The following is a 26960-nucleotide window of genomic DNA, read 5'->3' as shown; positions in this document are numbered from 1 at the left end:
AATTAATAAAAAATATTTTTACAAAAATATTGTAGAGTGAGATAAACATATACTTTTTTAAATTAGAGAGTAGCTACAGATTAGATAGTCCCAGAAAGTCGGGGGTTTTTCGAAAAACTAAAGTCGAAGTTAATTTTATTATTATGGTAAAAAATCACAACAATTTGGTTGCAAATTAATCTCTTTTCATTAAGGATTTAAACTAATTTTCTGAAAATTCACCTTTTTTGGTTGAATTCAACTATTTTTTGTATAAAATTAAAATCCTTTTTGGTTAAGATATCAAATATCACGTATTTCATTAATTTTTTTCGCGGCCTTTTTGGTAGAAAATTCAACTACTTTGTTAAAAATTAATTCGTTTGATAATTCATCATTTTAGTTGACAAACCCTTTTTTGTTCAAATTTAATTATTTTATTTAAAGTTTTTTTAACTGAAAATTTTACTCGTACATTTTTGGTTCAAAATTTATCTTCTTAAGTTAAAAATTCAAATATTTAGTTTAAAATTCCTGCATTTTATTGAAAATTCGAATTTGTAGGAGAATATTTAAGCTTCTTGGTGACTATCTCCACTTTATGGTTAGAAATTTATCTAATTTGCCTGAAAATTTATTTATTTAGTTTTTACTGCAAAAAATTAATTACTATATTTACTTTAGTTGAAAATTGGTCTGTTTTGAATGAAAATTAAAACTATTTGTTGAAAAATCTTTTTTTTTTAAGAAGAGCACTCTCACTAATTGAAACTTCATCTTTTCGATTAAAAATTAATTTATGTGGAAGAAAAATTAACTATTTTGTTAAATATTCATTTTTTTGCTTGTTTGAGAATTTATTTTACTAACAGAAAATTTAAGTATTTTATTTTTGCTTGAAAATTTACATATTTTATTGAAACTGTCTCTTTTTTGGCAGAAAATTCATTTTTTTATTTAAAATTGTATTTTTTTGTTTTGAGATTCATTTTTTTAAATTGATTGTTTTAAATGAAAATTTAATTCTTCTATTTTTGGTTAAAAAATATATTTTTGTTGTTGGAAAAAATCGATTTTGTTGTAAATTCATTTTTTTTGTAAATCATTTATTTTCCTAACATTTAAACATTTTAATATTTTAACATTTTAACTTTTTTCTTATTTAGAATTAATTTTTTAAACTGAAAATGTAACTATTCCATTTTTTGTCGAAAATTCATCTTTTTTGAAAGAAAGTTATTCTTCTTGGTTGAACATTATACTATTTCGTTGAAAATTTACTTTGATCTTATTGAAAATTAATTTTTTTATGAAAAAAAAAAAATTCTTTTACTTTAGTTGAAAATTGGTCTGTTTTAAGTGAAAATTCAACTACTTGTTTAAAATCCGTCTTTTTTTTAAGAACAGCACTCTCACTAGTATTTTATTAAAACTGTATCTTTTTTGACACAAAATTCATTTTTTGGATTTAAAATTGTATTTTTTAGCTTGGAGATTCATTTATTTTTAAATTAATTTTTATCAACTGAAAATTTAATTCTTCTATTTTTGGTTAATAAATATATTTTTGTGGTTGAAAAAATCTAACATTTTAACTTTTCTAATTTTTGTTGAAATTTGATATTTTTTACAAGACAATTCATGTAATTTGTTGAAAATCAGTATTTTTTGTTAGAAAATTAATATTTTGTGTTGAAAATTCAACTATTTGGTTAAAAATGCATATATGTTGTTTTTAAGCTTCATCATTTTAGAAACAAAATTTCTTGCATTAATATTATTAATTTTCTAGGTGTATGTTTGGTTTTATACCTAGAAGGATTTTAAAAATGGGATATTGCAGCAACTCTGAATAAGGTACAGTTTAATGACAATAATATGTTTTCTATTACTTTGACTTCTTTTACCATTTAAATTAAATGCCAGTTACAATTTAAAGCGTTACATTTTCCCGCAAAACCTAAATAATGTAAAGGAATCTGTATTATCATCAGAGATAGTTACCATCGATCAGTGTGGATATACTTTTCACCGCCATTAAAATATAAATCAACCTATCGATCAAGTTATCTATTTAAATAACAAAAAATACTAAACGTTATTTTTAGACCAGATGAAAAATAAAATAAAAAAATTATTTAATTAAATTTTTTCTGAAAAAAGATCTACTCTCGACGCGCACCTGGAAATCGAACCACAGAACTTCCGATCCGATTGCCGGTTGGGTTCTTTCCCATTAAGCTATTAGAGAGATCGAATGAAGAATCCTTGTAATTTAATTAAAATTTTTTTTTGATTTATTTTCCAACTAGTCTAAAAAGGATTCTAAATATTTTCTGTTACTTGCATATATCTACACTGACCGATGGTAACTATCTCTGATGATAATACAGATTCCCTTAAATTAAATAATTCATAAAAAATTAATTTTAAATTATGTATTTCTTATTGATAAAGATAGAAAATACGATTTTTTCAATCCTAATTCAAAATGCTCATAAATGCTCATTAAATTCTCAAAGCACATAAAGGTCCAGCATTTTCTCATGCTCGTGAAAATTTCTTCGAGCATTTAAACTCTTTAGAAAATTAGAAGATAAGAGAAGATAAGAAACGAGAAAAGAGAAAAGAGAAGATAAGAGAAGAAAATAGAAAAAGAGGAATCCTGAGCAAAGAGAGGAAAAGGGAAAAAGGGATAAACTCACCTGTACAGAACCATGCCTGTCAGCGGGTGTCAATGTGCCACCAGCCCCTGATTGCTTCGCTGTATCCGACCACGTGGGTCCCACCCCCTTACCGCCCCCTCCTCCCACCCCTCCACCTGCCGCGTCCTGGAGGAACAAGCACGACAACGTCGCGAATGCAACATGTTAGTCGATGCATCATAGCCAAGGAAATACAAAAAGACGGAAGGCAAAAATCGATTTATGATAAGTAGGGGCCCACCTCCCTACAGTGGATAGTGCAACCTACACTGAATAATCATTAAGTACAAATATTAACCCTCAAACGGTACACTGGTGCGAATTCGCACCCGAAGGATTTTCACTTTGTTGGTATTTACGCACACACAGCTGCAGCGGATTATTCCCAAATATATTAAATATGTGTGATATATGCTAGTCGTTTATTATATATTAAATATATTAAATAATTAATATTAACATTGCAAACAAACCAATTCGAAACCAGTGTACCGTTTACGTATGCTGGTTAATGCGCGTAAAATAATTAATTTAATTTTATGAATAGTTAAGACACTACACGTTTTAATAAATTAAAATTAAAATTAATTATTTTTCATTTATTTGTGCTCTTCGTTAATTATTATCCACTGTAGGTTGCATTATCCACTGTCGGGAGGTTTCCTCTATTCCCTAGGGTGGTACAAAAAGGCTTTTTTTGTCAAATGGCTCAAAATGGTTCCCTAAAAAGTGTTCCTTTTGGTATAAAAATTATCCCTGATTTTTTGAAGAATTAAAAAATATATGAAGGGGTTCCGGAGTACGGTTTTTTTTAAATTAAACGTTTATTTTATTTAAATAATCACTGTTTGTGTTTCAAACTTTGGTATTTTTACTCTTTTGAATGAAATACAACACTCAGAGTTTTGGTAGAATTAAAAAAAAAGTATTTATGGCCTCCCAAAGTCGGTTTTTGAAAATAAAACACTATAAAGCAAACTAAAATATATCATTCAGATTTATGGCATTTTTTTAAAACAAAAATTTAGCATTTTATTTTTAAAAACCAGTTTGACCCTTAAAAGACTTGCTCTTAAATTCTGCTAAATATTTTTAAAGATTTCCGATTTGGAACAGAGAATTTTGTAAATAATTATAATCATGAATTTAAACAGGGATTTTTTAAATTCCGTTCTTCTCAGAATTGAAATAATTTACCAAAATTCTCGTTCCATGGAAAAAATGCCATGTTCAAAGTCAAATTATAATTGATTGCAGAAATAAAATTTAAAATGAATCGAATTTTTCCGAATATTTTTTTTAAATCCGACAAAATATAAAAATGGCCGTAAAATCTGCCAGACTCTTTTTGGACAATTTCATAAATCATGTTAACTGTTTTGGAATATTTTTAAATATTCAACAAGAATACATTTTTCAAAATAAAAAATCATGTAAAATTTTCTTAGTAATCTTAAGATTTTTTTTAAATCTTCCAAAATCTATTAGTATTTTGTTTAGAATTTTGTTTATACTTCTCAATTTTTAAATATAGGAACAGGGATTTTCAAAAATGCTCTTTTTCGAAATCTGAATTGAAATCATTTTCCTAAATTCTCGTTCCATGTAAAAAATTCCACGTTCCAAAACAAATTAGAATTTTTTGCGAAAATAAGATTTAAAATAATTCGAATTTTTTCTAATATTATTTTCCAGCAAAATAAAAAAACGCCCGTAAAAATTTCCAGATTTTTTTTTAATCTTCCAAAATTTATATTTTGTTTTAAATTTGCTGAAATCTTTTCAATTTTTGAATATTGAACAAGGGATATTTTAAAAATTTATAATTTATAATTTATAATTTATAAAAATTTATTCCCTATCCCAATTAAAATTAATACCTATTTATTAAAAATATTATTGATCATAACTCAGAAATCTAATAACTAGTTTTTTCCCTAAAATTTGGAAGAAGAAAGCTTAAAATTCTGATACTTTTTTATTAATAAAAAAAGAATTTTTAAATTCTCTTTTCAATGTCAAATAATAATTTTTTTAATGAAAATTCCCTGTCATTTATTTGTTCTACGTCCAAAACCAGAATTATATTTCGGGTGAAAAATTTCCTGTGCCACGCAACAATTAAATTCATTTCCAAAAATCCCTGTATCACATCACAATTCTTTTTATTTATAAAATTTTCTATTATAATTTAGAAATAAAGGAACAGGCTTTTTTTATTATTCCTTTCCTATAAACCAGAATTGAAATTCTTTTCCAAAATTCCCGTTCCATGTCAAGAATACGTTTTTCCAAGTCAAATTAGATTTTTTACGGAAACTTCCGGTTCAAAAATGAGAATAAAAATTCTTTACGAAAATTTCCTGTCCCTAAATTATAATTCTTTGCCGAAATACCCTGACCCTTTTTCTAAAATTTGGAAGAGGGATGTTACAAGTTCAGGCAAATTTTTTACTGAAAAAAATTGTTAATTTAAACCAATTTTTATTTGGAAGACGAAATTCTCAAAATCTGATCAATTCTGACTTGGGACAGGGATTGTTTTGATAAATTCCCTTTTTATAATTCAGAATTAAAATCCGTTAAAATTATTTTCCGAAATTTCCGGTTCATGCTAAAAATTACCGTTTAAAGACAAAAATTTTATTCTGATTCTTGAATTATGTAGTAAAAATACAAAAACAGATATTATTTAAATAAAATAAACATTTTATTTACCAAAACTGATTTGGTGGACTCCTAAATATTTTTTTCTGTTAAAATTTAGGAGTAATTTTTGCATCAAAAGAAGCACTTCGTAAAAATGTCATTTAAGAAAAAACAAAACTTTTTTTGACCACCCTAGTATTCAACAGTGGGGCCGAACCAACTTCAATTGCAAGGTCCTTACGTATGGGATTTTCCGACTGATTATGGTATTCTATAATTCCAAAGACATTTTAAGATAAAAAAAATCATCGAGCCCTTTCTAAAATAAGTAGATTTTTGTTTATTATAAACAAAAGAATTAGTCAGAAAAAATCTAAGCACTAAATTTTCACTAAAAGCTATTTTAAATTCTAAATTATACAATCTAAAACTCTAAAAATTTGATGCAAGATCTTCAATTGATGAAATTATTTTTCAGATAAAGTTTATCCAATTTTTAAAAATCGAACTTTTAGGGGGCTGAATCTTTTTCATTTGAAGTAATCAAATAAAAACTAGACTGCAAATTAAAGCACTCAAAGTGAAACTGTTGTGAATTTTAAATAAACAGTCAAATATTGATAAATGTTGAACAATTTTTTTTTTTCATTAATAAATTTTAAACTGCATAAGTTAAAAATTGAATATTTTAGACTTTTTAAAATTCTTTAAATTCTTTAAAATAAAATTTTTTTAATTCCTTAAATTGAAAATGTACAAAAAAATGTTTAAAAACTTAAAAATTGAACTTCCAGTCCGAAAATCATAATTATGAAATATTGGTCAAATGTATCTGAAAAATAATTCCAGCAATATTATAAATTATTTCTAATTTTTTTTGAGTTCTTTAATGTATAATTTATCATTTTAAACAATTTTTAGTGAAAAATGTGATGTTTTTAGATTTATTTTGATAATTTAAAAAAAATAATAATAAAAATCGACTTTTTTCTAAATAGGCTCGAAGGATTTTTTGTTTTTGGTCTTAAAATATCCGTGGGATTATATATTAGCATAATCATTTAGAAAACGTCATTATTCGATGTGATATTATTTCATTCATTGGTTTACTTCATTAATCAGAGAGACTCTAGGTTTCTTGAAACGTATCGGTTATTTTTTTAGGTATTAACACTGCAGAAAATAGTTATATTTTATTTACATTTTAATTAAATTTCGTTTTGATGTATGATTTTTTAAATATGAGGCTTTCAAAATTCGAATATTTGGTTTATATGTGTGAATCTAAGTATGCATATCGAAACTTAAATTAATGATGTTTACTGCCTACCTTCGACTTTGAAAATTCTCTTCATCTTTCTCACTGAATGATTATAATTATTATTCTTGAATTTTTTGTTCAATAATTCCGATAAAGAAATAAAAACTACAAAATAAAACTAAATGAAATATAGAGTATTTTTTACTCCCAGGCTCTGTTTTCTAAATCTGGTATTTTCCAAATAATTCAGATAATTAACTTTCTCTTCATTATACTGATGGATGGTTTCTTATTGTTTAAAAATCAACAAAAAAATATATATAATTTTTAAGATATTTTGTACCGTTTTTTGAATATTTCGAAAAATATAAATTTTTCTCCAAAATTGTTAGTCGAAAAATATTGAAAGGAACAATTTTGCTTTTGGACTATTTCCGCTTCTCGCATATTAAAAAAATTGGACTTCCGGGTAGGATGAAAAAAAACGTTTTTTTCTTGTACCTAATCAATTTACGTTGTACATACCGCTTCTGCTATGAGCCATTCAGTATCGAAGAGAAAAATAGAGATGGACAAATTTATTTTATAAGGGAAATAATTCTAAAAGCAGAAAACGGAATTAGGATACTACAAATATTTTAAGTGTTAATTGCAGGATTGCAGTAAAAAACTAGATAACACAAGAAAATTGGAAAGTTTCCGGAGAGCGAAAAACATTCTGTAAAATTGAAATTAAAATTTAAAGATAAAACAAAACTCAACTCCTGAGTTGAACTATTTCTGAATGAGATAAAAAGTGCAATTTTTAATTTAAATCAAAGATAAAAACTTACTCCCGAGATAGAGTTTATAAAGACAAAAAAAAATTTATTTTGATCAGAAAAGTTAACCAATTTACGACTTGTACAAAAATAAAATAAAAATTTGTTTCTGAGATATGAGGATGCTGAAAAAAATTCATCAACCAAAATTATTCTATCGCGAGAAAACCCAAAGTTTATTGTGACGTTATCACTCTGTAACAGACCATTTTCTGATGTTAAAAAAAAAATTGCTTGATTTTTAATTCGAAACTTTCAAAATTAAAAACTGTTCGATTTCAAGAATGAATAAATAAAAATTCTTAAATTTGGATGAATTTAGAAAACAAAAGTCAACTTTTCAAGTACAAATCTTCCGATTTGACGAAATTTTGAATGTAATTCATTAAAATTACAGAAATATTTATTACAAATTGTCAATATGAAAACATTTACAATTTAATGTTCTGGAATTTTTACAAGTTACATTTGGATATTCTCGAATGAAGAAAATACAGAAGTACAAGTTATTCAATTTTCAAGATTTATATTATTTAAAGTTACGTATTTTGAAACATTTCTTTGGAACAGTGCAATTTTTAAAATTCACCATTGAAAAATGTTCAATTTTCACGATTTGCAATTTAAAAAATTTTAATTTAGAAGATGTACAATTGAAAACTCTTTACTCGAGTTTTCAATTTTAAATCTTCCAAGTTGAAGAAATTTCGAATATAAAGCATCAAAATTACAGCATTTTTAATTGTCCATTTTCAAAATTAAAAACTTTTTTTAATTGTGAATTGTCAATATAAAAAACTTTTCAATTTTAAAGATGAACAATTTTGAAAAATTACAGTTGAAAATAAATAAATATAAAAAAATTTATAACTAAAAATGTTTAAATTTGGACAATTTTAAAAATCAAAAATCAAGATTTTAACTCTAAATCTTCCAAACTAAAGAAATTTCCCATACAAATCATCCAAGTTGCAGAATTTTTAATTGTAAAACTTGCATAATTTTTAATTGTAAATTTTCGAAATTAAACACTCTTCAATTGCAAAAAATTTCAATTCTAAACATTCCACATTGAAAAAATTTTCAATGTTAAACATACGAATTAAAGAATTTTTATTTTTAAAACTTAAATCTTGCAAAGTATTTTTATATAAATTGTGAACATTAAAAGCTATTCAGTTTTAAGATTAACAATTCAAAGCTTCACAATTTTGAAAAGTTACAATTGAAAATGAATCAATATTAAAAAATTTATAAATAAAAATGGTTAAATTTTGATAATTTTGAAAATCAAAAATCAAGATTTTAACTCTAAATGTTCCAAACTGAAGAAATGTCCAATACAAATATCATCCAAGTTGCAAAATTTTTAATTGTAAGACTTAAAACTTGCATAATTTTTAATTGTAAATTTTCAACATTAAACACTTCTTCTATGGTAAAGATTTAAAACTTTTAATTGAACTATTTAAAGATTTGCCATTTTAAATTCAATTATGTAAAAAATCTACTATTAAAAATTCTTTAACTTAAACGATTTACAGTTTTCCCTTTATTTTTCAATTTGAAAGTTGTACAAATAAAAATTCTTAAATTGTGATGATTTTGAAGATCGAAAGTCAAGAGTTTTGAATAAATAATAAGACAGATTTAGATCTTTAAAATTGATAAAATTTCAAATCCAAATGTAAATCAAGTAAAAATAACAGAATAACCAATTTTAAGACTTAAAAATGCATATTTTTCAATTAAAAATTTTCAATATTAAAAACTCTTCAATTTTATAAGATTGTAAATTCAAAAGTTCTAGAATTTTCAAGAGTTATAGTTGAAATTTCTCGAATATTACAATTCAAAGGTTCGCGATTTTAAATACTTTTTTTCGAATTTTTCATTTTTAAATATTTACAATTGAAAATTTTGCTATTTTGAATATTAAAAAAAGAAGACTTCAATATTTATTGCGTATAATACAAAATGATGCAACTTTGAACGATTTTTTTGGAATAGTTAAATTTTCGAGATTTAGAATGGAAATTTTGTTAATTTTATAGATCTGCAGCTGGAAATTCTTCAGTGTCTAGAAAACTAACAAGTTACTATTTTCACAAATTATTAATTTTTAAAAAATTTTGTATGCAAAAAACAAAACAATTTTCATCACAAAATTTTGCTTATCCAGTTCTGTACTGCAACCTTTGAATTATTCTTTTACCATGGAATCTAATATTTCCTCTAACAACAACAAACTTAAAAAAAATCAATCTAAACATTAATTTACGAAGAAATTTCTCGTTATCTTGATAAAAAAATAAAATAAAAACAGAAAGTACAAAAGATCGAAACATAAACTAACAAAACTAAGACACAAAATTGCCCATCCGTAGCAGATATATTTTCGTAATCTACTAAATACGCTTCATTACAAAAGCCGAAAATGTCGATAATGATAAAATTTATAAGCTTACTAATAAATTATTTGGAAAAAACTTTTAAGTTTATATTCATAATACTCACAATTGTATGAATCTACTCTTTGCACTAAATTTTTTCGCAATCTACAATAATACATCAAAATTGAGTTTGAATAACAAAGTTACTCACAAATTTTTAACAAATTCAACGAATTGATTTTGATATTAGCTTACATAATTAACACCTCGATGGTCGACGTGAATGTCAACCGCGTCCAACACGAGAACAACATCTTCTTCAGAATCATCGTAATCCTATATATTAATGTAACAATAAACGTTTTCCGTGCTACATTGATTCTACAATCAGTTTTCATTTTTAACGATTTTTTATTTTTTATTTTGCATTTTTAGCATTTTTTTTATTCTGCAAGAAAATAAGATTAACAAAAACGCGAATTTCAAGAAAACAAACCCAAGACTCTGCATACATTAGTTTCTTCAAAAAAAAAATAAACCTCTACTTACACAAGAATTTTTTTTTTATCTGTACTTCCAGACCTTTTACTAAAGAAATTCCATATTTGTGCAATATACCTGCAAAGTCGAACTCCTCCCGATTAAAATCGTGATTTAAATTTAATTAAATTGTAAAAATGGTATTAAAAAATATTGTTAAAACAAATTTTACCTGAATTTCAGACTTCACAGTCTCAAATGTTCTCAAAATAGGAAAAACAAGGGCGACTTTTCATAAAAATACGGGAATAATAGAGAAATAAATTCTTTTTAACAAAATTAATGAAAGTATCATTATTCCTATGATTTTAAGTCGAAACAAATTGCATTCGTAACAAAATTACTGAATTTTCAAGCCAAAAATACGAAATTTCTACAAAAAGTTGATTTTTGATCCCCAAAATATCAATTTTCAACAAAATAGTTGAATTATCCATCAAACTGTTGAAATTTCAAGCGAAAAAGATACATTTTCTGCAAAAAAATTTATTTTTAACCCAAAAATATAAATTTTCATAAAAAAATTTGCAAATTTGCAACTAAGAAAGTTTTTTCACTAAAGAAATACAAAAAATGTCAACCAAATTGTAGAAATTTAGAGCCAAGCAGGCAAATTTTTTACTAAACAATTTAATTTTCAAACCGAAAATAAAAGTTTTCAGCTAAAAAGTTTATTTTCAGAAAAACAGTTAATTATCAATAAAATAGTACAATATTAAACCAAAAATTTGATTTAGCACAAAGTAATTCAACTTTTGATCAAGAAGTTTATTTTTTAATGAAAAAGGATCCCCTTTTAACAGACTAGTTGAATTTTAAGCAACAAAATTAAATTTGCAACCAAAGATGATAAATTCTGTAAAGAATTAACTTTTAACCCCAAAAAAATGGCTCTTTTAACAAAAGAGTTGAATTTTCTACCACGAAAGATTTTTCAGTCCAGGAAGAACCAAAATATCCACGATATTTTTCGATTTTAAAGCGAAAAGATGAATTTTCAACAAAAAAACTGAATTTTCAACCTGGAAATTTGAATTTTTAACCAAATATTTCAATTTTAAACCCAAAAAAAACGAAGTTTCAACAAAACAGTTGAATATTCAACTCGAAAATATTAATTTTCAAGAAAAAAGTTACTTTTCAATAAAATAATTTAAGTTTTAACCAAGTAGTTTAATTTTCAATATATAATATGCGTTTTCAACAATATAGTTGAATTAAAAAAAAAAAATTTCAATGAAAAGTGATCAATTCTGAAAAGAATTAACTTTCAACCAAAAAAATGGCTTTTGTACCAAAAGATAAATTTTCAATCCAGAAAGACGAATTTTCTATCCAAAGAGACGAAGTTTCAACAAAACATTGGAAATTTCGATAAAAAAAAAATGAATTTTTGACAAAAACAATTGCAGTTTTAACCAAAAAGTATGACATTTTTGCCAAAAGCTGAATTTTCAAACGAAACAAAAAAATTAATTTCCTACAATATTTTAATTTTCTGCGAAGAAAGATTTTTCAGTCCTGAAAAAACTAAAATTTCAATTAAATTATGGAATTTTAAAGCCAAAAAGATCATTTTTTACAAAATCATTAAATTTTAAACCAAAACTTTCGAGCCAAAAAATGAATTTTCAATCCAAAAGGACGAATTTTCTAGCCAAAAAGACGAATTTTGAACAAAAGAGTTGAATTTTCTACCAAGAAAGATTTATCAGTCCTGAAACCGCAAACATTTTAATCACATTGTTGAATTTTCAAACGAAGAAGATGAATTTTCTACAAAAAACTTGAATTTTCAACCAGGAAATATGAATTTTCAACAAATTAGTTTAGTTTCAACAAAATAGTTGAATTTTCTACCAAAATAGATGAATCTTAAGCCCAAAAAGACGAATGTTCAACAAAGCAGTCGAATTTTTATTAAAAAAAAGGCTTTTGAACAAAACTCAGGGTGGCCGTTTTTACCGAAAAAGTTCCCGGTCATTTCCTTTTTTCCTCGGTTCGCAAACATACTTCACGATAAATAAAATTTTTTAAATCGAAGTAAATTCTAAACATTTTTCCATTTAAAGTAATAAGCAGTAAAGAACAAATTAAAGCATTCAAAGAGGGACTCTAGAATTAAAAACTTTCAAAATTGAAGATTAAAAGTTTTCCAATAAAAATTTTTTGCATTTAAATGCTCATACTAAAACTTTTTAATTGGACAAGTTTAAATAAAACGCGGATAAGCTGCAAACTTTGAATTTAAAAATTTTATAAATTATAGAGTTTATTCAGATCAAAGTCCTTAAATTAGAAGTTGAATTATTTTAATTTTAAATAGTTTAATCATTCTTGAGAAGCTTTGAAATATTATTTCAAAATGTGGAGAAATCTAGAATTTTTTTTTACATTTTTACATTTTTTTTGCATCCTTAAAATTTGGATTTATAAATAACAATTAAATTTGAAATGATCAAAAATAATAGAAACGAAGTGTGTATACCAACAAAATTCGGCTATTCGTTCAGAAATTTCGGTGCAAATAACCACAGCCTGAATTAAAACAAAATGTAGATTTTTTTCAGAATTCAAACAAAAAATTTACAAGGTTTTTAAGAATAGTGAAATGCTTCAAAAGAATAAAAATATTTTTTTAAGATTCCTAGGAAAATTGAAAATGATTTTGCATTTTGAAAAATTAGTTTAAAAAAATATTTAAAAAGGTTTTGAAAGATTTCCAAACTTGTTAAAAAATAACTTCGGAAATTTTAAGGATTTTTCTTAAATGATGCCATACTTAAAAAAGGATATCACTTTAACTAATTATTTTTAAAAATGTGTAAAGATTTTTCTTCTAAGAATTTGTAAAATTCCCGGTCAAGATTTTCCCAGTCACAGAAAATTCCCGGCCCAGCGGCCACCCTGAAAACTGTAGAATTTCGAACAATATAATTAAATTTTTGATAAAAAAAGATATATTCCCATATTAAAATATAATTCTAGACTTTTCAAACTAACCTTTCAACCAAAAATAGTTTTTCTTTGTCTTTTTGCGTTCTATTTTATTCAGATCGCATTTATGTATAAAAAAAGAGAAAAATCCTGAAAATAGAGGAATAAAAGAAAAATTTTTTTAAAAAGGTAAAAAGAGAGAAATAGGAAAAAGAGTGTGAAGTCTGAAATTTTAAATAGCGACTCTAGCTGGATGAATGACTCGTACACGTCCAGCCAATTCATGCGAGTAATAAGCTTGCCATATTTATTTCCTCACTAAAGTCGCTAATTTAAATATTTCATTTTTCTCTACAAATTATTACGAAAAATTATCAAAATTTTCTTTCAAATACTTGCAAAAAATCTTGGAAATAACTTCGACTTTGTAGGCAGCATTCGTACATTCACGTACAATTTCATGCGGTTACTCGAAAAACAAAAAAGTGTGCTACATACATCCATGCTCGTAAAAAAAAGTTTCTTTTTTTTTCAAATAATTAATCAATACCTTGTAAGTGGTGGGATGTCGATCTCGATTGGGCGATACTACAATTTCGTGCCCTGTCTGCAAGGATCCAACTGGCGTCGACTGAAAAATAACAAAAAAAAAATCAGTTCCTTTTTTCCGACTCACATTATCGACGAAAATATATATTTTGAAAAAATTCTACGTTGTCTCGTAAATTACATAACGTACTTGAAATTCTTCAATAAAGCCAGAATACGAGGCGTCCGGCAAGTGAGGTAGTTTACAAAATACTTTAGAGGCGCTTCCACTTAACGAAGGTTGAATTCTTTCGATTTACCCAAGCTGAACTAAAGACTATTTTACGGAGAGAATATTCCTATTCTTACAAAAAGATCACTGTTTACCATTCTTTTCGGGTAATTTCATTGAAATATGTACAGAGTGTCTACCGGGTGGTTGTTGTTAAATTTACGGTTTACTCGATGTTTAATTTTTTATTTTCCAGGTCTGGTATATATTTGATATATTTTGATGAATTCCCTGTTCCAAATAAGAATTAGAATTCTTTTCGAAATTTCCCGTTCCAAGTAAAAATTATCATTTTTTCGAAAATACCTTGTTCCTAATCAGAATCGTAATTCTTTTAGAAAATTCCACGTTCCAAATTAAAATTCTTTTAGGAAATTTCCCGTTCGAGGATAAAATTATCATTCTTTTTACAAATTCCTCGTTCCAAATTAAAATTTTAATTATTTTCAGAAACTCCCTGTTCCGAATCAGAATTATAAATCTTTTAGAAAATTCCACGTTCCAAATTAAAATTCATTAAGAAAATTCCCCGTTCAAAGTTAAAATTGTAATTCTTTTCAAAAAATCACTATTTCGAATAATAATTCTTTTCGAAAATTACGCGTTCCGAGTTAAAATTTTAATTCTTTAAAAAAATGCCATGTACTGAATCAGAATCTTAATTCTTTTCGAAAATTCCTGGTTCCAAGTTAAAAATATAATTATTTTCAATAATATCCTGTTCCAAATTAAAATCAGACATTTTTAGACAATTCCCCGTTCCAAGTCAAAATTCTTCTGGAAACTTTATTGCTCCAAATCAGGATTATAATTCATTTCCAAAATCCCCAGGCCCAAGTCAAAATTGTAATTCTTTTGGAAAATTCATTGTTCCAAGCAAGAATTATAATTCTTCTCGAAAATTTCCTCCTCAAAATCAGAATTATATTCATTTAGAATATTTCTTATTCCAAATCAGAATCCAGGTTAAAATTGTTTAAGAAAATTTCCCGTTCCAGGTTTAAATTGTAATTAAAAAAAAATTCCCTGTTCCGAGTCAGAATTATTTTAGAAAATTTCTTGTTCTAAGTTAAAATTGTAATTCTTTTCACAAATTCCCTGTTCCAAATCATAATTCTTTTAGAAAACTCCCCGATCCAAGACAAAATTCTTTTAGAAAATACCTCGTTCCAGGTTAAAATTGTAATTCTTTTTAACACAATTTCCTGTTTAGAATCAGAATACTTTTAGGAAATTCCCCAATCCAAGTCAAAATTCTTTTAGGAAATTCCCCGTTCCAGGATAAAATTATAATTCTTTTCGCGAATTCCCTGTTCCGAATCATAATTCTTTCAGAAAATCCCCCGATGCGGGTTAAAATTGTAATTCTTTTCATAAATTCTCTGTTTCGAATCAGAATTAGAATTCTTATAGAAAATTCCCCGTTCCAAGTTAAAATTCTTTTAGAAAATTCCTCGTTCCAGGTTAAAAATGTCATTATTTTCAAAAATTTCTTGTTTAGAATCAAAATCATCATTTTTTATGAAATTTTCCGTTCCAAGTAAAATTCGTTTAGAAAATTCCCCGTTCAAAATCCAAATTGTTTCAGAAAATTTCCCGTTTCAGGATAAAATTGTAATTCTTTTCAAAAATGCATTTTACCGAGTCCAAATCATAACTCTTTCAGAAAAGTCCCTGTTCCTAATAAGAATCATAATTATTTTCAAAAATTCCCCCTTCAAAGTCAAAATTGTTTCAGAAAATTGCTCGTTCCAAGTTAAAATTGTAATTTTTTTCAAAAATTCCCTGTTCCGAATCAGAATCGTAATTCTTTCAGAAAATTCCCCGTTCGAAGTTCAACTTCTTTAAAAAATACCTCATTCTAGGTTAAAATTGTCATTTCTTTAAAAAAATTCTTGTTTAGAATCAGAATCGTAATTCTTTTAGGAAATTCCACGTTCCAAGTCAAAATTCTTTTAGAAAATCCCCCGATCCGGGTTAAAATTGTAATTCTTTTCAGAAATTCCCTGTTCCGAATCAGAATCATAAATCTTTTAGAAAATTCCCTGTTCCAAGTTAAAATTCATTTAGAAAATTCCTCGTTCCAGGTTAAAATCATTCATTTAAAAAGATTTCCTGTTTAGAATCAGAATCATAATTCTTTTAGGAAGGTCCCCGTTCCAAGTAAAAATTCATTTAGAGAATTCCCCGTTAAAAGTCAAAATTGTTTTTAAAAACTTCCCGTTCCAGGTTAAAATTTTAATTTTTTCAAAAATTCCCTGTTCCGAGTCAGAATTATTTTAGAAAATTTCTCGTGCTAAGTTAAAATTGTAATTCTTTTTAAAAATTCCCTGTTGCGAACCAGAATCATAATTATTTTAGTAAATTCCCCATTCCAAGTTAAAGTTCTTTAGAAAATTCCTCGTTCCAGGTTAAAATTGTAATTCTTTTTAAACATTCACTGTTCCAAATCAAAATTATGATTCTTTCAAAAAATTCCCCATACGAAGTAAAAATTCTTTTGAAAAATCTACTGTTTCGTATCATATTTATACTTCTTTCAAAAAAATTCCCCATTCAAAGTCAAGATTGTAATTATATAAAAAAATTTAATGTTACAACTCAAAATTATAATTTTTTAAACATCACCTGTTCCAAATCAGTATCATAATTCTTTTCCAAAAGTTAACGAAACTTTAATATTCCGAAATTGAGAGTTACCGAAATTTTAAACTACCGAAATGATTAAAAAATTTCCGAAAATTTCCGAAAATTATGAAGTAACCGAAATTGTGAAACATAAAATTTCAAACATAATTTTTGGAATTTAATAATCACGGTAATTTGAAATTTCTCTATTTTTGTTAACTTTCACTTTCGGTATCTTTCAATAACATTAATAAAAATTTTCGGTAGTTTTACTTATTTTCGATAATTTGCAATTTTAATTTTTCGAAAATTATATATATATTGTTTATATTATTATTTATATGTATATTTAAATTTTCACCTGAACCTGAATTAACCAGTTTTTAATTCCCTGTTGCGCCTAAGCGGATAATATTCTTTTTTCTATGAGCAAAAAAAAGGAAACTCTTTTGAAATTGATGAAATAAAATCCGAACGGGTTGTTGCCATTTAAAGACAGAGAAAATAAAAAAAAAAGTTATCAGTGAAAAATCAGGCCAATTAATATTCTAGCTATTATTCTTGGCGCTTATTTATAGTTCCTTTTATCGAAATTCTCTGACTTTTGCATATATTTTTTTCAAAATCCCTGTAATTTCCGATTTCCTAGTCGGGTAGACACCCTGATTTAAGCAAGTCAAACCTGAATTTGACAAGAGAAATTAAAAGCATATGTAACTTTATTCTACTTTTTTCTTATTCATTCTACTTTTTTTTTCTACTTCGAGTGCTAAATATGGACAAGGTTTAGACAATTACGAACCTTATCAGATTTGTTTTTTTCAATATTAGACGGAGCTGCCTCCCTTAGTTGTTTAAGTTGTAAGAAGTTGGATGGCTAAAAAATAGTTTGGATGCAGCATGCAAAATTAAAAATCGAGTGAATCTGTGACAAATTTACCAACGATACTTACCGAATAGACGATACTCACAAAATAATAAAAGAGATTTAGGGACCGCTCAAAAACTTCGTCACGCTATTTTAAAAAAATTTACAAATACGACCCCCCCCCCCAGGTAAATTTTTTTCTATGATTTAATTTCATAAATCCATAAAAAAAACACACAAAAACATACAATGATAATGTTTTAACAGAATTCACAGCCCAAAATGCTCACAAAATAGGGAGAAGAGGGTAACTTTAAATAAAAATAGGAGAAAAATAAGGGATTAAATTCTTTTAAATAAAATTAATGTATAGGTATCATTTTTGATTTCAATATTAAACGCTAATTAAAGATTCTAAATCGAAATGTATCACATTTCTAACAGAATAGTTGCATTTTCAATAAAAAAAAAGATTCATTTTCTATCAAAAAACATTTGAGTTTTTAAGCTAAAAAGTCGCATGTTTTAGAAAAGAGTTGTCGAAATGTATTTTCAGCCAAGAAACATGATTTAAAAAAAAATTTAACAAAAAAATAATTTTTTATCAAATGTTTGAACTTTAAAGCAAAAGATGAATTTTCAACAAAATAGTTCAATTTTGAACCTACAAGGATGAATTTTTAACCGAATGGTTGAATTTTTAAATAAAAAAAGATTGATTTGGCCAAAAAATGTGGATTTTCGACTACTTAAAATTTAATATTATCCGAATCAACAAAGTAGTTCAATTTTCAAGCAAAAGAGGCGAATTTTCAACAAAATAGTTTAATTTTAAACCAAATAATTGAAGTTTTTAACCAAAAAGATGAATTTTCAAAAACATTGGTTAAATTTTTAACAAAATAGTTTAATTTTCTAAAAAAAAGACAAATTTGCTATGCAAACAGACGATTTTTTAAATAAAAATAGTTCAATTATTAACCAAAAAGGATGACATTTTAGCAAAATAGTTTAATTTTCTGCAAAATAATTTATTAAGTTTTTAAAAAGTCATTAAAATTTCAACTAAATAATTAAAGTTTCAAAAATTCAGTTGATTTTTTTTTTAATTAGTTGAATTTTCAACTAAATGGTTCAATTTTCTTCCAAATATTTTAGTTTTCAAGTTTGAAATCTAAATATTGCAGTAAAAATGTAATGGTTTAATTTTTTGGTGAAAAAAAAAATGAATTTTCAACAAAAATTACGAATTTTACTCAAAGAAATAGTTAACTGTTCAACCAAAGAGATGAATTTTTAAACAAATTGTTGCATTTTCTATCAAAAAAATTAAACTTTCTAAAATAAAGATGAATTTATAACATAGCAGTTGATTTTTCAACAAAAAATTATATTTTTAATAAAATTATCGACTGAAAAGTTGAATTTACAACCAAATAGTTTAATTTTTATCAAATATTTGGATTTTTAACCAACAAAGATGAATTTTTAAACGAATGATCGATTGTTTAAACAAAAAAGATCAATTCTACAACAAAAAGAGAATGATCTAACCATGTGGTTAAACTTTCAAGCAAAAGGGGCGAGTTTTCAATTAATAGTTAAATTTTATAAATTTAACTATTAATTTTAACTATAAATTTTTAAATTAATTTTATAAAATTTTAAATAGTTTAATTTTTAACCAAATAATTGAATTTTTAAACCAAAGACTAATTTTCAACAAAGTTGGTCAAATTTTTACCAAACGAATTTAATTTTCAACAAAAAAAAAAAGATGAATTTCCTATTCAAACAGACGAGTTTTGTATCAAAAATAGTTGCATTTTCAATAAAAAAGGATGACTTTTTAAAAAAATAATTTATGTTTCAACAAATCAGTTAAATACTTAACTAAATAGTTGAATTTTCAATCAAACGTCTAATTTTATCCAAAATAGTTTAGTTTCCAAATTTCAAAGATAAATAGTGACTAAAAAATTTTGACAAAAAAAAACAACGAAATTTACAACATAACAATAGTTAAATTTTCAACCAAAGATGAATTTTTCACCAAATAGTTGAATTATATATCCAAAAAGTCGAATTATCAACCAAATAGTTGAATTTTCGAAAAAATTATGAATTTATATCAGAAAAGTGGATTTCTTAGTAAAAAAAAAAAAATTTTTATAAAATAGTTTAAATTTTAACCATATAGTGGAACTTTCAACCCATACAGATGAATCTTCTAGCAAATAGTTGAATTTTCGAAAAAAATTATGAATTTATAACAAAAAAAAGTAAATTTTTTAGAAAATAGTTAAAATTTCAACCATATGGTCGAATTTTCAACGCATAGAGATGAATTTTTTACCAAATAGTTGAATCATATATCCAAAAAGTCGAATTTTCAACCAAACAGTTGATTTTTCGAAAAAATGATGAATTTATAACAAAAAAGTGGATTTCATAACAAAACAAATTAAATTTTTTATAAAATAGTGGAATTTTCAACCCATACAGATAAATTTTCAAACAGTTGAATTTTCGAAAAAAATTATGAATTTATAATAAAAAAGTTGATTTCTTAACAAAATAAAAAAAATTCTTATAAAATAGTTGAAATTTTAACCATATAGTGGAATTTTTAAACCATAAAGATGTATTTTCTACCAAATAGATGAATTATATATCCAAAAAGTCGAATTTTCAAACAAACAGTTGAATTTTCAACCAAACAGTTGAATTTTCAAAGAAAATTATGAATTTATAACAAAAAAGTTGAATTTTTAACCACATAGTGGAATTTTCAACCTATAAAGATGATTTTTTAAGCAAATAATTGAATTATATATCCAAAAAGTCGATTTTTCAAACCCAACAATTGAATTTTCGAAAAAAATATGAATTTATAACAAAAAATTGATTTCTTAACAAAAAAATTACATTTTTTATTAAATAGATGAAATTTTCACCATATAGTGGAATTTTTAAACCATACAGATGAATTTTCAAAGAAAATTATGAATTTTCAACCAAATAGTTGAATTATATATCCAAAAAGTTGAATTTTCAAAGAAAATTATGAATTCATAACAAAAAAGTCGAATTTTTAATCACATAGTGGAATTTTCAAACCAAAGAGATGAATTTTCAACCAAGTAGTTGACTTTCCTTTCCAAAGAGACAAATTTTTAACCAAATAGTTCGAATTACGAAAAAATATTAATTTGGGAATAAAACAATCGAATTTTCATCAAAATAATGAGATTTTCAACCAAATAATTGGATTTTTAACCGAATAATTGAATTTTCTACATAAAAAAAAATAAATTTTCAACCAAATAGTAGAATTTTAAACTTACAAAGATGAATTTTCAACTAAAATCGGTAAATTTTTACCTAAAAATAAATTATTTAAATTTTCAATAAAGAAAACTAATTTATCATTAAATAGTTTAATTTTCCACCAAATAGTTGAATTTTTAAACAAAATAAATGGATTCTGAAACAATAATATAATAGTTGTCTTTTTCATTAAAAATAATTAACTTAAAAAATAGGTGAATTTTCGTATTGGGTTCTCTTAATTCAGTTCGCATTTAATCTAAAAACTGGAAGTTTCTTTCAAACAGGGCAAAAAAGAGGAATTCTTTTTTAAAAAAAAAAGGCGCACTCAAAACATAATTTTGTTGAATCAACCAAAATTTTTCTTGGCCCATCCATAGAATTTGGTCAACCAAATATTTTCTTGAATCAATCAAATTATCATGTATATCTAAGAAAACAGTTCCTTCAGCTCTAAAATAAAGTCCCTAATTCTCATTTTTTCAAGCAATTCCAAAAATGCTCATTCACAATTACATTTCCCTATGTGTCATCTAATTCTTGAACGGTCCCTTACAAAAACAAAAAACTTTCAAATCGTGAAATAAAATATATTTATCCCTTATCAAAAGACCCAATAAGACATTTCTTTAAATTGAAATAAAGTCTTGTAAAATAAAAATAAAGTAAAAAAGTATGAGATCGTCCTCTTCATAAAGTGTGTAACATCCTTGGGTAATTTCTACGTCTACGTGCACATGCATTTATGATTAAAATTGATTAGAATTCGAGTTTTTTTTTTTCATTTTTTTTTCGCTCTTCTAATTTATCTGTCGAGACCCACCATGCTTTTGCCGGTCCAGTCGAATTCGCCGTCGTTGGCGAAGCCTCTTCTTTCGTACAGGTCTTGAAAGAGCTTCCTCAGGTACTCGTAGTCGGGAGTCTCGAAAAAGTCGAGCCTCCGGACGTAGCGAAGGTAAGTGGCCATCTCTTCGGGGTGGCCGTCGCAGAGAACTTCTATGGGAGTCGCTCGTTTCGTATCACCTATTTTCTGATAACGCTCCTTCAAAGTGTCGGCTTTCAGTCCCTGCCAGGGCAGACTTCCTCTCAGGAAGTACATGAACATGTGACCCAAGGCCTCCAAATCGTCTCTCCTACTTTGTTCTGAAATTTACCAATTCAAGTCTTTCCGTTAGGTCAAAATATCCCAAGAAAATCTAGAAAAATAAGGCATTTGTAGGAGAGGAATCAGATTTTATCGTCATTGAAAATCCAAATGAGCATCGCTTTTAAAATTGGAATTTAAAATTTTGTTAATTAAAAATTGAAATTAAAAAGTTGAACTTCAAAGCAAAAGACGAATTTTCAACAAAATAGTTCAATTTTCCACCTAAAAGATGAATTTTTAACCGAATGATCGAACTTTTAAATGAAAAAATATATATTTCACCAAAAAATGTAGATTTCCAATCCAAAGGGGCAAAAAATATGATTTATAATAAAATAAGTAAGTTTTTTAACCAAAAAGATGAAATTTCAAAAAATATTGGTCAAATTGTTAACAAAATAGTTAAATTTCCTATCCAAACAGCCGATTTTCGATCGAAATAGTTCAATTATTACCCAAAAAGGATAACCTTTTAACTAAATAGTTTAATTTTCTGCAAAATAATTTATTAACTTTTAGCAAAGTAATTAAAGTTTCAAAAATCCAGTTGAGGGAGTTGAAATCCACTTGAGTTAATAAAAACTGAGCTCCAAATGAAAGCACTCAAAGTGGAACTGTTAAATTTTGAACTTTTAAAATTGGAATTTAAAATTTTGTAATTAAAAATTGAAATTAAAAAGTTGAACTTCAAAGCAAAAGACGACTTTTCAACAAAATAGTTCAATTTTCCATCTACAAAGATGAATTTTTAACCGAATGATCGAATTTTTAAATGAAAAAATATATATTTCACCAAAAAATGTAGATTTCCAATCCAAAGGGGCAAAAAATATGATTTATAATAAAATAAGTAAGTTTTTTAACCAAAAAGATGAAATTTCAAAAAATATTGGTCAAATTGTTAACAAAATAGTTAAATTTTCTATCCAAACAGCCGATTTTTGATCGAAATAGTTCAATTATTACCCAAAAAGGATAACCTTTTAACTAAATTTTTAATTTTCTGCAAAATAATTTATTAACTTTTAACAAAGTAATTAAAGTTTCAAAAATCCAGTTAAAGAAGTTGAAATCCACTTGAGGTAATAAAAACTGAGCTCCAAATGAAAGCACTCAAAGTGGAACTGTTAAATTTTGAACTTTTAAAATTGGCATTTAAAAGTTTTTAATTAAAAATTGAAATTAAAAAGTTGAACTTCAGAGCAAAAGACGAATTTTCAACAAAATAGTTCAATTTTCCACCTAAAAGATGAATTTTTAACCGAATGATCGAACTTTTAAATGAAAAAATATATATTTCACCAAAAAATGTGGATTTCCAATCTAAAGGGGCAAAAAATATGATTTATAATAAAATAAATACATTTTTTAACCAAAAAGATGAAATTTCAACAAAATTGGTCAAAGTGTTAACAAAATAGTTAAATTTTCTATCCAAACAGCTGATTTTTGATCAAAATACTTCAATTATTAACCAAAAAGCATAAACTTTTAAAAAAATAGTTTAATTTTCTGAAAAATAATTTATCAACTTTTAACAAAGTAATTAAAGTTTCAAAAATCCAGTTGAGGGAGTTGAAATCCACTTGAGTTAATAAAAACTGAGCTGCAAATGAAAGCTCTCAAAGTGGAACTGTTAAATTTTGAACTTTTAAAATCATTTTCAATTCTCTGGATTAAAAAATCAATCAATGAACTTTAAAAAATTTTAAATTATATAATTTTAAGGAATTTTAAGCTAGAAACATCAAATCTTGATTACAGTGCACTTGTAATTTTTTACACTTGAAATTTAAATTCCCTAAACATTGTTTTGTTAATAAATAATTCAAAAGTTAATTTTCAAAATTAAAAAGTAGCAAGAAAGTCACGCATCCTTGAGTTTCTATTACCCAATATTAAAAACATAATCAAGTTAACATAATCAATATACTTTAAAGTAGTATCAAATTAAAAATTATTTGTATTTGAAAGCGCTAATGCAATTTCAATTCCTTTGAAATTTAAGTCGAAAACATTTGGAAACAATTATCGACAATCTTTAAGAATATATTATTACGAAGTTATTTTTAAGTTGAAAATAGTTTATAAACATACTTGGAAAGCTTCAACATTTTATTTAAAAATCTTAAGAAATCTACAAGTTGTTTAAAATTTGTTTTAAATTTAAAATTATTTTGGAAATTTTGTCAGAACTTCTAAATATCTGTCAAAATTAATTGAATTCTTTATAAAGTCTTTAGAAAATCCTGCAAATTCTTTACAATTAGGATGTATAAATAACAATTGAACATTCATTATTTGTAGGAGAAATTTTATTAATTTTAAGAGATATGTAGAAGTTTTGAAAAGATTCAAACTTAATATAAACCTTGAAATGATAGCCTAATATAAAACAGAATGTAGATTTTCGCAGATTTTAAACAAAAAACTAGATTCTTTTCAAGAATTGTGAAAGGCTTCAAAAGAATAAAAACATTTTCTTAAGATTCATAGGAAAATTAAAAATAGTTTTTAAATTTGAAAAATTATTTTACGAGAATATTTAAAAAGTTTTGCAAAGATTTTAACAAAATTTACAAACAAGATTCTAGAAGATTTTAAGAAAACTTTCTAAAATTTGCCTGATAATTTTTAATCTTTTTAGAACTCCTAAATATCTCTTAAAATTACTCAATTTTTTTCTACAAATGTTCATCGCAAATTATACATAAAAATTTAAGAATTTCAATTACAAATTAAGCATTTTTCAAATACAACAAGAAAAACTGTAACGTTCAAAGTTTAAAGGCTCTTCGAAATTTTAACGATTCCAGGCTTTCCATGTCAAACAATTAAGTTAAAGATTTTTGTAAATATTTGGTTTCAGTTTCCTTGTCTTAAAGAAAAATTCAAATACTGCTAAATATTCAATAATTAATCTTTTTCTTAATTAAAATTTTCAAATTGAATGGGTTAAAAATTGAATATTTTGGGATTGAAACAATATTTTTAATTTAATAAAATCCTTTAATAAAAAGTTATTTTGAAGTTGAAAATAGTTTATAAACTTTCAGTCATACGTTCACGTTTGTTTAATGATGAAGACTTTCAAATTGAAACCATTTAAGTTTTCACGTGAAAATCTGAAAATTCTTAAATTTTTCACTGATTTAAAATCGTTTTGTCAAATCGTTATTTTTCTTTTGTTCACTTTTTATTACTTAAAGTACAGTTAAATTATAAAAAATTATTTATTTACTGAATAAAAATGTTTTTAATCCAAAATTTTCAAAATCAAAGGCTTTTATTTTTTATTTGTTCGAATCTTTAAGAAAGCATTTAAAAATTGTTTAAATTAAAAATGTAAGCTTAAAAATAAAAATTTTTAATGGAAAATTTTTCAGGTAAAAAATTTTCAATTACGCATTATAAACTAAATATTAGCATAATTGAAAAACATAACAATTCAACTAATTATTGAAAAATTGTTGAAATCGAGCGTGAACAGATTTTTCTTCTACAAATTTGTAAAATTCCCGGTAAAAAAAATCACTTTTCAATGTATTTTTTCTATAAAATAAACCTTATAAAAGGAAAATCATGTATTTTCTTGATTGATGAGGGATTGATGTGAAAAATGGTTTTATAATTAGTGGTATTTCCTATTTAAAATATTTTTTGGAGTCTTCTCAACCCTTGAATAGGGGTAATTATTTGAAATTTTCTAAAAAAAGAAAAGCGATGCTCACTTTGGTTTTCAATGACGATTAATTTGATATCTGTAACATATTTTTATATTTTTTCCTCAGGTCGCTAGCTAGGTCCAAAAAAATAGGCGAAAAAACAGCCTAATTTGGCATCACTCTTTCATTTCCGAAATTTCCTCACGTTTCCCTTATTTCTCAATATTTTTTATTTTCATTCAGCTTTAATATTATTATGGAATATTTCAGATTTAACTTTTAAAACTACAAATTTATTTATTGAGTTCAAGCAAAAGAAAAAGTCGACTCTTCCACCATAGAAGATGAATTTTCAATCCAAAAACAGGACTTTTCTACGACAACCAAAGAATTTATATAACAATAGTTATATTTTTATCTAATAACTTGAATTTTTAGCCTGCAAAGATGAATTTTCAACCAAATAGTCGAATTTTTAAATAAAAATACTAAACTTCAACCAAAACCAGTTGCATTTTTAAACAAATAATAGAGTTTTTAAAAAAAGAGTTGAATTTTCAATCCAACGGAAAAATTTTTCTGTAGAGATAGACGAATTTTCAACAAAACAGTCGAATTTTGAACCAAAAAAGAGTCAAATAGTCCAATTTAAAAAAAAAAAATTGCGTCAACCGAAAACAGTTGAATTTCCAACAACAAAAAATTCATTTGTAAATAAACAGTTGCATTTGCAACCAAATAGTTAAGCTTTAAAACAAAAGAGACGAATCTTCAACAAAATAATTGAAATTTTGACCAAAGAGTTGCATTATCAACCGATTTTCGAATTTTTAATAAGAAAAAGATTCAAATTCAAGAAAATACAGTTGCGTTTTCAAACAAATAGTTCAATTCAGAAAGACGAATTTTTTAGAGGACAGTTGAATTTTTAACCTGAAAAGTTGATTGTTCAAACAAAGAATATGAAGTTTCTACCAAGAGATTAATTTTATTTTAAAAAAAACGACTGAATTTGCAATCACATACATGATTTAAAAAAAATTTGAATTATCAACTAAAAAATATCGATTTTCGATAAAAAATGAAAAAGTTTAATTTTCAGTGAAAAAACTAATTTTCAACAAAAGAAAAAACAAATCAAACTGATATTTCAGTCAATAACGAAATTTTGAAACAAGAGGATTAATTTTCAACAAAAAAAAAAAAATAAATTTTGA

The 26960-nt window shown here is 25.1% G+C and overlaps 1 protein-coding gene across 1 annotated transcript in view; it reads right to left on the bottom strand.

Moving 5' to 3' along the window:
- LOC117171790 (casein kinase I) overlaps positions 1–26960 on the bottom strand; it is a 179803-nt gene that overhangs the window by 18964 nt on the left and 133879 nt on the right. Inside the window, exons 6-8 of the mRNA XM_033359400.1 lie at positions 21755–22074; positions 13836–13916; positions 2685–2810 (exon numbers count right to left, since the gene is read on the bottom strand). Of these exons, the coding sequence (XP_033215291.1) occupies positions 2685–2810; positions 13836–13916; positions 21755–22074 (527 nt within the window). The remainder of the gene's footprint in view (positions 1–2684; positions 2811–13835; positions 13917–21754; positions 22075–26960) is intronic.

The sequence above is a fragment of the Belonocnema kinseyi genome, chromosome 4, assembly GCF_010883055.1.
Source record: "Belonocnema kinseyi isolate 2016_QV_RU_SX_M_011 chromosome 4, B_treatae_v1, whole genome shotgun sequence".
NCBI lineage: Eukaryota > Metazoa > Arthropoda > Insecta > Hymenoptera > Cynipidae > Belonocnema > Belonocnema kinseyi.
Note: the sequence above shows the minus strand (reverse complement) of the source record. Positions and strands in the feature narration are given on the sequence as shown.